This window comes from Lolium rigidum, chromosome 6 (genome assembly GCF_022539505.1).
Source record: "Lolium rigidum isolate FL_2022 chromosome 6, APGP_CSIRO_Lrig_0.1, whole genome shotgun sequence".
NCBI lineage: Eukaryota > Viridiplantae > Streptophyta > Magnoliopsida > Poales > Poaceae > Lolium > Lolium rigidum.
Window position 1 is genome coordinate 129,414,507 of NC_061513.1, and position 14,239 is coordinate 129,428,745.

The window sequence follows — 14,239 nt, forward strand, 5'->3', positions numbered from 1 at the left end:
GTAGCTAAAGTTTGGACTATTACCACCACTAGCAATGAAAATGCTTCACATGTTGACACACATCCTACTATCAATGGTAAAATAATTGGTGTTGGAAATGTTTCTACTCCTAATGCAAAGCTTGCAAAACTGCCTAAAACTGCTAAAACTGCCGAAACTGCCTGTGATAAAACTGCTGAAATTTTTTCCAATGTTGGGGACAATGATCCCATTGCTTTAGATTATAATGGTTTAGATTTTGATGATTGGCGCATCTCTGAAGTTATAAAGTTCTTACAAAAACTTGCTAAAAGTCCTAATGCTAGTGCTATAAATTTGGCCTTTACAAAACATATTACAAATGCTCTCATAAAAGCTAGAGAAGAGAACTTAGAACGTGAAGCTTCTATTCCTAGGAAGTTAGAGGATGGTTGGGAGCCCATCATTAAGATGAAGGTCAATGACTTTGATTGTAATTCTTTATGTGATCTTGGTGCAAGTATTTCCGTTATGCCTAGGAAAATCTATAATATGCTTGACTTGCCACCATTGAAAAATTGTTATTTGGATGTTAATCTTGCTGATAATTCTACAAAGAAACCTTTGGGGAGAGTTGATAATGTTCGCATTACGGTTAACAATAACCTTGTCCCCGTTGATTTTGTTGTGTTGGATATTGAATGCAATGCATCTTGTCCCATTATATTGGGAAGACCTTTTCTTCGAACTGTTGGTGCTATTATTGATATGAAGGAAGGTAATATTAAATATCAATTTCCACTCAAGAAAGGTATGGAACACTTCCCTAGAAAGAGAATGAAGTTACCTTTTGATTCTATTATTAGAACAAATTATGATGTTGATGCTTCATCTCTTGATAATACTTGATACACACTTTCTGCGCCTAGCTGAAAGGCGTTAAAGAAAAGCGCTTATGGGAGACAACCCATGATTTTACTACAGCACTTTTGTTTTATATTTGAGTCTTGGAAGTTGTTACTACTGTAGAAACCTCTCCTTATCTTAATTTTGTTGCATTGTTGTGCCAAGTAAAGTCTTTGATAGTAAGGTTCATACTAGATTTGGATTACTGCGCAGAAACAGGTTTCTTGCTGTCACGAATTTGAGCAGTAGTCTCTGTAGGTAACTCAGAAAAATCCGCCAATTTACGTGAGGGATCCACAGATATGTACGCAACTGTCATTCAATTTGAGCATTTTCATTTGAGCAAGTCTGGTGCACATAAAAAATTCGTCTTTACGGACTGTTCTGTTTTGACAGATTCTGCCTTTTATTTCGCATAGCCTGTTTTGCTATGTTTGATGGATTTCTTTATTCCATTAACTTTCAGTAGCTTTGTGCAATGTCCAGAAGTGTTAAGAATGATTATGTCACCTCTGAACATGTGAATTTTGATTATGCACTAACCCTCTAATGAGCTGTTTTAAGTTTGGTGTGGAGGAAGTTTTTAAGGATCAAGAGAGGAGGATGATACAATATGATCAAGGAGAGTGAAAGCTCTAAGCTTGGGGATGTTCCGGTGGTTCATCCCTGCATATTTCAAGAAGACTCAAGCATCTAAGCTTGGGGATTCCCAAGGCATCCCCTTCTTCATCGACAACATTATCAGGTTTCTCTAGTGAAACTATATTTTTATTCCATCACATCTTATGTGCTTTACTTGGAGCGTCTGTTTGTTTTTGTTTTGTTTTGTTTGAATAAAGTTGGATCCTAGCATTCATTGTGTGGGAGAGAGACACGCTCCGCTGTTGCATATGGACAAATATGTCCTTAGCTTTACTCATAATGTTCATGGCGAAGGTTGAAACTGCTTCATTAATTATTATATGGTTGGAAACGGGAAATGCTACATGTGGTAATTGGTAGAATGTCTTGAATAATTTGATACTTGGCAATTGTTGTGCTCATAAGGATCATGTTTAAGCTCTTGCATCATATACTTTGCACCTATTAGTGAAGAAATACATAGAGCTTGCTAAAATTTGGTTTGCATGATTGGTCTCTCTAAGGTCTAGATATTTTCTAGTAAGGTTTTGAAAAACAAGGAAGACAGTGTAGAGTCTTATAATGCTTGCAATATGTTCTTATGTGAGTTTTTCTGTACCGGTTCATACTTGTGTTTGCTTCAAACAACCTTGCTAGCCTAAGCCTTGTATTGAGAGGGATTACTTCTCGTGCATCCAAATCCTTGAGCCAAAAACTATGCCACTTGTGTCCACCATACCTACCTACTACATGGTATTTCTACGCCATTCCAAAGTAAATTGCTTGAGTGCTATCTTTAACACTTCAAAAGTTATTACCTCTTATTTGTGTCAATGTTTTATAGCTCATGAGGAAGTATGTGGTGTTTGTCTTTCAATCTTGTTGGGCAACTTTCACCAATGGACTAGTGGCTTCATCCGCTTATCCAATAATTTTGCAAAAATAGCTGGCAATGGGGTTCCCAGCCCCGAATTAATAAACTTTCATAAATTTACAAATAGACACTCCTCCATGGTATGTGATTGTTGGACGGCACCCGAGGATTCGGTTAGCCATGGCTTGAGAAAGCAAAGGTGGGGAGGAGTGTCATCTAAATAAAACTAAAATAAAAAGGCACTCCTTCATGGTATGAGATTGTTGGCAGGCACCCGAGGATTCAGTTAGCCATGGTTTGTGAAAGCAAGGTTGGAAGGAGTGCCACCCAAAAATAAAATTCATGGGAGCCGCTCTTTGAAAGTCTGTCTGGCAAGGGGGTTAGAGTGCCCACTACCATTCGTTGACAACAACAAACACCTCTCAAAACTTTACTTTTATGCTCTCTTTATGTTTTCAAAATAAAAGCTCTAGCACAAACATAGCAATCAATGCTTCCCTCTGCGAAGGGCCTTTCTTCTACTTTCATGTTGATTCAGTTCACCTATTTCCTTCTGTCTTAGAAGCAAACACTTGTGTTAACTGTGCATTGATTCCTACATACTTGCTTATTGCACTTATTATATTACTTTATGTTGACAATATCCATCAGATATACATGTTACAAGTTGAAAGCAACCGCTGAAACTTAATCTTCCTTTGTGTTGCTTCAATGCCTTTACTTTGAATTTATTACTTTATGAGTTAACTCTTATGCAAGACTTATCGATGCTTGTCTTGAAAGTACTATTCATGAAAAGTCTTTGTTATATGATTCAATTGTTTAACCATTGTATTTACCATTGCTTCGAATCGCTGCATTCATTACATGTGCTTACAATAGTATTGATCAAGATTATGATGGCATGTCACTTCAGAAATTATCTTTGTTATTGTTTACCTACTCGGGACGAGTAGGAACTAAGCTTGGGGATGCTGATACGTCTCCAACGTATCGATAATTTCTTATGTTCCATGCTTGTTTTATGATGATACATACATGTTTTATACATACTTTATGTCATTTTTATGCATTTTCCGGCACTAACCTATTAACAAGATGCCGAAGAGCCAGTTGTTGTTTTCTGCTGTTTTTGGTTTCAGAAATCCTAGTAAGGAAATATTCTCGGAATTGGACGAAATCAACGCACAGGATCTTATTTTTCCACGAAGCTTCCAGAAGTCCGAAAGGGAAACGAAGTGGGGCGACGAGGCGGCCACACAACAGGGCGACGCGGCCCAGCCCCTGGCCACGCGGCCCTAGCGTGTGGGCCCCTCGTGTCGCCCCCTGACCTACCTCTTTTCCTATAAGAAGCCTTCATCGATAATAACTCCAGTACCGCGAGCCACGATACGGAAAACCTTCCAGAGACGCCGCCGCCAATCCCATCTCGAGGGATTCAGGAGATCGCCTCCGGCACCCTGCCGGAGAGGGGAATCATCTCCCGGAGGACTCTTCACCGCCATGGTCGCCTCCGGAGTGATGTGTGAGTAGTTCACCCCTGGACTATGGGTCCATAGCAGTAGCTAGATGGTCGTCTTCTCCTAATTGTGCTATCATTGTCGGATCTTGTGAGCTGTCTAACATGATCAAGATCATCTATTTGTAATGCTACATGTTGTGTTTGTTGGGATCCGATGAATATGGAATACTATGCTATGTTGATTATCAATCTATCTATGTGTTGTTCATGATCTTGCATGCTCTCCGTTATTAGTAGAGGCTCTGGCCAAATCGTTACTTGTAACTCTAAGAGGGAGTATTTATGCTCGATAGTGGGTTCATGCCTCCATTAAATCTGGGACAGTGACAGAAAGTTCTAAGGTTGTGGATGTGCTGTTGCCACTAGGGATAAAACATCAATGCTATGTCTAAGGATGTATTTGTTGATTACATTACGCATCATACTTAATGCAATTGTCTGTTGTTTGCAACTTAATACTGGAGGGGGTTCGGATGATAACCTGAAGGTGGACTTTTTAGGCATAGATGCATGCTGGATAGCGGTCTATGTACATTGTCGTAATGCCCAAATAAATCTCACACTACTCATCATAACATGTATGTGCATGGTCATGTCCTCTTTATTTGTCAATTGCCCAACTGTAATTTATTCACCCAACATGCTATTTATCTTATGGGAGAGACACCACTAGTGAACTGTGGACCCCGGTCCATTCTTTACATCGAATACAATCTCATTGCAATACTCGTTCTACTGTTTTCACGCAAACATAATCATCCACACTATACATCTAATCCTTTGTTACAGCAAGCCGGTGAGATTGACAACCTCACTGTCACGTTGGGGAAAAGTAATTTGGTTGTGTTGTGCAGGTTCCACGTTGGCACCGAAATCCCTGGTGTTGCGCCGCACTACACTCCGCCGCCATCAACCTTCAACGTGCTTCTTGGCTCCTACTGGTTCGATAAACCTTGGTTTCTTACTGAGGGAAAACTTGCCGCTGTACGCATCACACCTTCCTCTTGGGGTTCCCAACGGACGCGTGTTGTACGCGTGTCAAGCACTTTTTCTGGCGCCGTTGCCGGGGACGTGAAGGAAAATTACACCACATAGATTTCTAACTCCCACGTCAACTGCACGCCAGCAGATTCCTGCTACGAACGCATCTATCGCTCTCTCGACAGATATGTTCTCTGCCGAGTTTTTAATGATTTTCCACCTTTGGATGTACTTTCTCATTGATTCATCATGCTTTTGTCGACACGATCTCAACTCTTCTAGTGATGCGGGTTTTTTGCAGGTGGATCGGAAGTTCTTGACGAACACATCCTCGAAACTGTCCCAACTGTCGATGGAACCCGGGGGAAGCTTCTTTATCCAAGATCGCGCGGCTCCACTTAGATGCACTTGGATGCTCTGCATGGCTGTTGCTCTGGTTCCTCCTATCAGCTTTACCGTCTCGAGATAATCGACTAGCCAATCCTCTGGATCTTGCAGGCCGTCGAATTTTTTGAAATTATCGGGTAATTTAAACCCTGAAGGAACTCGAGTTTTCCGGACCCTCCTTGTAAAGCGCGGCAGCCCACACATATCCTTGTCATCTATCTCTGGGGAATGCCGATGTTCCCATTTATTTTGTCGTGCTCTGTCCATCCGTGTCTGTGCTCCTGTGTCTCTTGCTACACTTGTTCTCTCGGGACCTGGTGCTGCTGCAGTAGGTCGTGAACTATTTTGCCTTGCTGGTCCTTCGGGAGGCGAATTTATAAACGCCGTTCCCATGGCTCCAACTCCTGCCATAGCCATATTGTACAATGCTTCTCTTGGATCTCCGGGAGGTGGCTTGGATGCGAGGATGAACGCTTGCGTCGCCATGTATCCAGCTTCTGGTGTCTTAGGGATAATGTTCCCTCTCGTGTCTATTGACATAAAGGACATGTCGAGGTTTTGAACCAGATTCTCCCTATCTGCCTCGGGTATATTTTGCAGCCGAGATCTCGCTCTATTTCGAGCTGCTCTGTGACTATCTCCCGAAGTACCAGATTGTTGACTCAAGTTAGCTCTTCGCCTGCTTGACGCAGAGGCTGCTTCCTGCCTTCTATCCAACTCGATTTTCTGCTTCTCGAGCTCTCGCCTGGTACGTGCAAGCCTATATTGATATGCTTGTAGCTCCTCAGGTGTCGCCGTTACGGTCATTGGCTCTGTACCATCAATAGCTCTTGCAACTCGATCCCATACTGCCTGCGGAAATCGCACCATCTCTCGTGTTCCAGGTCCGATATATTTTGTTCCTAGACCTCTCGTGAGATCTGCAGGATCGACATACGGATTTCCCGCCTCATCGAAGTTCTCCGATGTCTCCTCCTGTGGGCGACTCGGATCTCCAATTGCATAAATCTGATGATATTTTGAATTCTGAGCTTTGTCTGGTTTGGTGACACCATCATATAGATTGGTGAAGACCTCGCCAACGATAGTGGATCTGTCGATGAAGTTGAAGCTGTCGATGCTGCTCGAGTCACCGCTTATATCGGAGTCTGCAGATGACTCGAAAGACATGTCGCTGAAGATCTTGGCAAGTTTTGCACTTGCCATAGTGCTGATGAAGCGTGGCGACGAAATCTCCTCGTCGCCAGACTCGATTGACGATGTTGAACTCGAAAAATCGGAATCGACCGCCGATAATCCCGACGAGATCGGAATTTCGAGACGATATGCTCCTTCTTTCTCGACGCGGAAGTGTAATTTTCCGAACGTCATGTCCATGGGCTCCTCCAGATACGCATATGCATCCAAACGGGAGGGCGGGTGAGGAACAAAATCAACTAGACCAGTTTCGATTTGTTTACCTCTGTCCATCGCGTTGCTTGCAGTTGATGAAGTCGACGATCTTGAACGTGCCATCGAGATCAGATCCTTGACACCTCTAATTCCCACAGATGGCGCCAATTGACAAGGGATTAACTTTTCAATGCCTACAAGCTGTAGCCTAGGGTTTTACTCGTAAGTAGAGGGCAAGTAGATCTCGAAGGTTTCAGCCGAAAAGTGCTCGACGATATGAAAACCAGGGTTGCGTGAAACAATGAATCGATGCTATCTTTGTCCCTCGACTCCCCCTTATATAGGAGGTGAAGTCGAGGGATTCATAATACACAAGTTACAGAGTCCGGGAGGGTTTCCAACCCGTCCCGCAAGATTACAAGTAGTATTTCCTAATACAACTCTAGCTTTCCTTAACAATAACTTGGGCTTCCGAATCTTCTTATTCTTTGAGTCATAGGCCTTCAGTAAACCTCGGGTACCATCTTCGGCAGGCCCATTGGGGATGCCTATGTCACCAGGGGGTATCTATACATTCTATTTACAGCGGGATATGTACACTATATACACAATATACACTATTTACAAATTTTTAATGAAAAGCTTCCATGGAAAGAATTGTTTTGGTTTCGCAGGCATGAACACAAGTGTTTAAGGTCGACCCCCACTTCACTATTACTCATCTTTCCAATCACTTTTCTTTTCTAAAAACATTTTTTATTTTTTTTATATAAGAAGTACAACTAAATTTTTTTTTTTGTAATTCGCATTCCCTATCCATACAAGAGATAGAGAACAACTAGGTACAAGAAATAAAACTACTTAGAGATAAAGAAAACAAGTGCACACGAAAATATTCACCTACGCTATGGCTCCCCGGCAACGGCGCCAGAAAAGGTCTTGATAACCCACAAGTATAGGGGATCGCGTGTAGCCTTTTCGATAAGTAAGAGTGTCGAACCCAACGAGGAGCTAAAGGTAGGATAAACATTCTCTCAAGTTCTATCAACCACTGATACAACTCTACGCACACTAAGCGTTTGCAATATCTAGGAAATAAAACTAGAGCGATAACGGATATGAGAGGTGACTTTGGAGAACAATAAAATACACGGAATAAATGTTAGTGCTGCAGAAATAAAACAAACTAAACTAACAATACCATGAGTGTGGAAAGACGGTGGTAATAGTGGTGGCTTTGTCCAAGATTGATTAGTGAAGATCTTGGGTTCAATATCTTCGATGCAGCTTTCTATGTAGGAGAGGCTAAATATACATGCTCTCCCTCCGGGATTACATGTAATATATGATTGGCTTGCTAGCAAACATCCGTAAATACTAGCAAGCATTAAGGTTTCCCCAACCATAGCCTTAAGTAAATGGTCCTCTTACTCCCATACATGCAACTATCCGGTTCGCGTCCTTAGGTTTCTGCCACTCCGACAGAACTTCCCCCTTCTAGTATACAAGTACTACCAACCCTATGGTGCTTGATCCATGCGCGCACAAATATAATGGTTACCAAGGACGGTAACATATCAACATACAACTCTAATGAACCAAAGAGAAACAACCAATCAATCAAAGAACAAATAAACTATGGCAACATGACATCGATCATAGGATTATAACTTATAGCATCAAACACCATGTTTACATAGGGCGGTACAGAGGTTTGTGAGAGGATGGACCACTGAATACAATGAGGAGTTGGTGATGGAGATGGCGGTGAAGACGTTGGAGGGCTCAGCGAGGAGCGCCGGGAGGCGGAGGCGTGGGCGGCGGCTGCGGCGCGGGGGACTCCTTCCCCGCCGCTGGCATCATGGGGGAGCGCCGCCCCTTAGCCTTCTTCTTCCTTGAGTTGGTGCTAGTGTAGATGAGTGTTTCCCCCTCCTTGGCTGCTGCCAAGGAGGAGGATTTTCGTGACAATGCTTGGGGGCCTCCAAAAATAGGGTTTCCCATCAATATATAGTGTTGGAGATGCAATCTAGGCCATGGGATGGATGCCCCTTTGATCCAAGGGCTCTTGGGCACCTCTATAACCTTCCTAGGACTCCCCTCTGTCCTTCATGAGCCTCACAACTCGTGGCTGGGCCGAAATATCCAGGTATGGAAAGAGTTTGTGTCAAATACGTCACCAACTTTCGGAGTCCCGAGACTGCACGAACCTCCGTAGTAATTCTGCTCTGCCTGATGCATCCATTGTCCGTTCTGGACGAATAAGATGTCCAAATTGTTCGGTTTGAAATTTTATACAACTTTGTAGTTTACGACTTTTCCATTGGACGTTGTTTTGATGGAGTTTCGAAGCGATCTTTGAAAAGTGTTCAGCAGGGACAGATTACGGGAAATTCCAGATTTCACCATAATGAGCTATTTCCTTCCATATTTGCCTATTTCCTGCACAATAAAGTTGAAACCAAGAACTTGTGCACTTTTGCAACTATTAATAGGCTAGTCCCTTAAAACATATATAATTGGTGTAAAACAAGCATGGAACATCAAAAATTATAGATACGTTTGCGACGTATCAGTGGGTATTTGGTCAGGCCGGGCCGGGCTTGGGCATGTTTTTTCAGTGTCGGGCTTTCCCCGGCCCGGCCCGAGGCCCGGCCGGGCCCGAGGCATGCACAAGTATAATACCGGGTGGCGGCGGGGGAGGGGGCACGGCGTGGTCGGCGGCAAGGAGGCACGGTGCGGTCGGCGGCCGGCGACGTCGAGGCACGGAGCGGAGGAGGTCAGAGGCGCGGCGCGGTCGTGGCATGGAGGTCGTCGTACAGAGAGATTAGGTTGGTAGATGTGTGAACTGGGGGAACTGAAATGCGTGTCCCTAGAAATTTTGGTTTAAGTCAGAACAATAGCAGTGGGCCACATCGGGGTACGCTACCACTATTTGTCACTCTCCTCTGTCGTCAACTAGTGGTAGTGTGTGCCCACAGGGGCACGCGACCGATAAGTGCGTACTAGCAGTGTGCCGACAAGGTCGCACGCTGCGGCCAAGTTATGTGCCCAGGCGCAGGCAGGGCCCACTTACTAGTCGCGTGCTATACCTTGATGTACGCTGCCACTACGGCCTTAATAGTCGCGTGTGCCATTTCTGTTAGCAGCTAAGAACAACAACCGCATGCGTGGGCAAGAGCCCGCTTCCATTAGTCGAGCCCCTATCGCCTTTTCCCTACTAGTGGGATAAGGGTCGACCAGTTAAAGGCCAGCCCAAAAATCAGAGACCACTTACCGCTGGCGCATCAACATGGTGTTGCATCGGCGGTAGGGCAGACTCCGATTTTTCCTCCATCCCCCCTAGATCGCCTTTTTGGTTTTCGAAAAAATAAAAGAAAATGATAGAAGTTTCAAAAACTAAAATCCTTCGAGATTCCCACGTGTTATGTCATCTGGTTTCAATGGAAATTTAGAAACATGGATTTCGATATATTATGCAAAATAACGTCATGTTTCGGTAAAACGGGATTTATGTTCCATACGACCTCCCGATGAAAAAAGAATTTATGTAAAAATGTATCTACGCAAAATTTTACATCTGATTTCAGCGCCCTTTTGGCGTTTAGACAATTTTTAGATTCCTCAAATTAAAAAAGAAAATTAGTTTTTTTTAGGTTTTAGATTTTGATGAAAATAAATTTTAAAAATATCCCCGACGAACCACCATATTGGGTGCGCTGGCGGTCACCAAGCGTATATAAAGAAAACGGCCCGACGGCCTCTTCACCTTGCTCACTTTCTCTCCTCCTCTTGTTCACCTTCTTCCTCCTCCTCCTCCTCATATTTCCTTTTGTCTTCCTCCTCCTCTTTCCCTCCTCCTCTTTCCTTCTTCTCCTCCATCTCCTCCTCCTCCTCCTCAAGCCGTAAAGAACTTCCTCAACCCACCGAGCAACTGCTCAACCCGGTGTCCTCCCTACGGAGAGTACCTCCCCCAGCCGGTGACCTCCCTCCGGTGACCACCTCCTCAACCACGTCGGGACCTTCCTCCGGCGACCACCTCCTCAACATTAGCGGCAGCCACACCCACAAGCTCTCCGATGATCTCCGTCTTGTGACCCACCTCCTCAACCCTTGCTGGCGACTGTGAAAAACATGAAGAACACATCACGATGAGATCTAGGTCTAAATCTAGATCTAGATTCGTATGTTTTTTGAATTTTGAAAAATATACCGCCGGCGCACTAGGCTGGTGCACCGGCAATAAATCCAGTTACTGCGCGCCAGTGATAACGTGTTACCACTGGCCTATTCCCACATGCGCGCGTTGGTGCACCGGCAGTAGCCGTTTTTGTTTCGCCCGCGATAGCCTATTTCCTAGTAGTGATATAAGCAGATTCTAGGACTTAACAAGAAGAAAAAGAAGTACAATTGTCCACCATTGATCAACAATTGGATGGAGTACTAATGAAACAAGGATAGCACACAAACGTATGAGTTCTTTGCTAACGAAGAATTGACGATCTATCAAGTTAATGAGCCCGGGGGAACCACGAGAGGAGGTGTGCAACACGGTGGACTATCATTCGAGGTTTGGTTGTGCAAAGGGACATGCTCATGCTAGAGGCCAACATTGTACCATCCCCCTTGCTCGCACTTGATAACGGCGGCATGCGTCTGTAAGGTGGGTCTTAATCATCCGGATACAATACGGTTGGAGGAGCACTCAACCGAAGCATTGAAGCTTACTTGGGCGCGGAGATTTCAACCGTATATTGACCAAAGTCAGTGGCCAGAGTATCATGGGCTTGATCTTTGGCCCTATCCTGCTTTGAAGGTTGTCAAACGGGGTAGAACTCAAATAAAGCATTTTCGGGGCGACATGGATGGTTGGACTGGTGGATGCCGAAGGCAATGGGTCAACCAACATTTTGCGGAGCCTCGTGACACGACCCGTTCTGGACAATGCAATGAGGAAGGGCATAACAATAGAGGTTACGGTGGTGGGCATGGTGGTGATGGTGGTGTGCACGATGGCGGGCATGGTGGTGACGGTGGTAGGCACGGTGGTGGACATGGTGGTGACGATGGTGGGCATGGTTGGCAAGGTGGTGGCCAACGTGGTGGGCGACGTCGTGGTGGTAGTGGTCGTGGGGCATGTTTGATTACCTAAAAGGTCCCGCGCCGGGATCATAGATTATAGGTATGAAAATGAGGTCCTCATTGATTACACATTGTTGCACTCTTGTAATAATGTCAATCTTCTATTATTTTGTAGGTATGGCGTCCGGAGGTTGGAGAAACTACGGAGAAAAAGTTCCAGTTGTAGAGCAGTAAAAAAAGTGGGAAGTACATGAGATACCATCGTAGGAGAACCTCCAGTACAGAAAGTGGTATGCGGAAGTAATGAGGAAGATGGAGGAGGAGAAGAAAGTTGAGGAGGCGAGGGAGCACTCTGAAAGGAATAAGAAGGATGTTGAGAAGGTCATGAAAAAACTCATGGATGACAATGATTTGAAAGGAAAGAAAATAATAGAAGATGACAAGAAGACAAAAGAGGTGAGAATTAGAACAGAAGGCTAGACTTGCAAGGGAGAAGGCAGTGGAAGAAGATGCACCGAAGGCTAAACTTGCAAGGGAGAAGGCAGTGAAAGAAGATGCGAGGAAGTAGAAGGGAAAATATGGGCGTTGTACTTAGTAACTCTCTAGAATTTTTGTGCTCGAATATGTTGTAAACCTTATGGCCCCATTCCAATCTTCTTCATGAACTTCCGTGATCGAACTTATTGTAAAACGTATGCATCAACCCTATGTGACTGAGTTAACTTGTTATGATTTACCTTGTGTGTGCACTGTATTTGATTTGCAAAGTGGTGTGACAACTTTGTCTGGTCAACAATGTCCTGTGAACTTTGATGCTTGTTGTCTACATCCTATATGAAAGGGTGAAGTTGACTAAAAGGGGTAATGAGCTACCAAGTTTTTAGCATTTCAGATTTTTTTTATTGGTTGCGAAATAGTAAAGGTGAGCCTATATATTATGCTAACAAAGACAAGAAAACACACGTGCAAGAAAAGTAAGAAGGGAAGCGGTACGACTGGAAAAAAAAGGTGATTTCGGCAACTACTGCGAAATCGGGCCAACTATTGGGCCTCACCCACCGCAGGTCTTTCCTTGCTGCCACGCTGCGGCCCGTACGGAACATCGGTTCAAGGCAGGAAGTTGCTGCGGAAATACAAAGGCCCGGCATGTAGATAAGCTCGGATGACACGAACTGCACATTACATGGAGTGATACTCTCAGCGATCAGCTAGCTACTGAAAAAAAAAAGATGAGCGGCGTATACACAACAAACACACGACTACTGAGAATAGTGGAGAGATACTCTGCGATCGGCTAGCTGCCTAGTAGCTATGGCTAATTAGAGGTCATGAGCCGTACATGCCAAAGATCAAGCGAAACCGTCAGGCGCGTAACGTTGCTCAGTTCAGTGGTGGCCAGGGAGCTTCTCCTTGATCTTCTCAATGATGCCCTTCTTCTCGTGCGTCCCCGCTGCATGCGTCCCCGCCCCGGCCGTCGGCACCGCCTGCCCGGCCTTGGCATGCTCCTCCTGCTTGTGGCCGCCCGGGAGCTTCTCCTTGATCTTCTCCTTGAGGCTCTTCTTCTTCCTCTGCCGCCCACCGTGACCGTCATCCTCCGACGACGACTGCGAGGGCATCGATCATGACCCATTTGCCAGTCAGCTAGCATGAATTCACTGTAAACGGATTTGACTCAAACGGATGGGGGAGTGAATAATACCGAGCTGGAGCTAGAGCTAGAGCTGCCGGAGCGCCGCAAAGTCTCGCCGAGCGTCGTGTGCTCCTCCCTGACTGGCTGGATCTGGCCGCCCGTGCCGATGCCGCCGACGACCATGCCCTCGTAAGCGTACGCCGTCGTCTCGCCAGGGGCGAGGCCACCGCTCACCGCGCTCTCGTGAGTGTGCGTGTGCGTGTGCGTGGCGCCGCCCGGGGAAACGGCGCCGGCTACCACGCCCTCGCGAGGGTACACCGTCGTCTCGCCAGGGGCGAGGCCTACGCCTACCGCGCCCGCCTGCGTGTGGCCGTGCGCCGCGCCATCGTGAGGGTGAGCCACGCTGCCGAGGACGTCGCCCGCTGTGACACCGGCCGCCGACACCGCCGTGACGTCGCTAGCGCCGAACGACGGAGCGTTGGCCCCCGAGCTGTACGCCGGCTGCTCGCTTGGCTCCCTCGGGATGGGGACGCCGTACTGGTCGACCGGCCCCACTGGGTTGCCGTACTGGTCGACGCGCGGGTACGGGTACCCGTACTCTCCGCCATGGTCCGCCATTGCTTGCTCTCCCGACTTCATAGCGGATCTTATTCACAATTTGGGTCCGTGGCTGCTGTTCTCGCGGAGGATGGGAATGGAGGCGGAATCATCGTCCGCGACAGCACGTATATATGTACGAGGAGCCAGGGGGCGGCGGTACGAGCAGATGGGACGCGTGTGCACGTGTGCCGACACGTATGCATAGGCTACTCGACGAGAGGGTGGCACGTACTCTCCGGGTGTGCCACGTTTTGGCCGATTGGCCGGAGGCGAAGAACGCATCCCAAAG

General features: G+C 46.0%; 1 protein-coding gene across 1 annotated transcript; it reads right to left on the reverse strand.

The window, feature by feature from the left end:
- Window positions 1-13,105: 13,105 nt before the first annotated feature.
- Window positions 13,106-13,968, reverse strand: LOC124660159 (dehydrin Rab25-like). The gene is made up of 3 exons (XM_047197954.1): window positions 13,804-13,968; window positions 13,420-13,710; window positions 13,106-13,324 (listed from the first exon to the last, which is right to left on the reverse strand). The coding sequence occupies exons 1-3, from the start codon at window positions 13,966-13,968 to the stop codon at window positions 13,106-13,108; spliced, it is 675 nt and encodes a 224-aa protein (XP_047053910.1).
- Between the last annotated feature and the right edge of the window lie 271 nt (window positions 13,969-14,239).

Excerpts from the sequence above, each read along its gene's own strand:
- LOC124660159 (XM_047197954.1), bottom strand. The coding sequence starts at position 13,968 with ATGGCGGACCATGGCGGAGAGTACGGGTACCCGTACCCGCGCGTCGAC. Across the intron at positions 13,711-13,803 it reads CGTCGTTCGGCGCTAGCGAC|GCGGGCGCGGTAGGCGTAGG; the intron begins GTCACGGCGGTG and ends GGCCACACGCAG. Across the intron at positions 13,325-13,419 it reads CTAGCTCTAGCTCCAGCTCG|TCGTCGTCGGAGGATGACGG; the intron begins GTATTATTCACT and ends ATGCCCTCGCAG.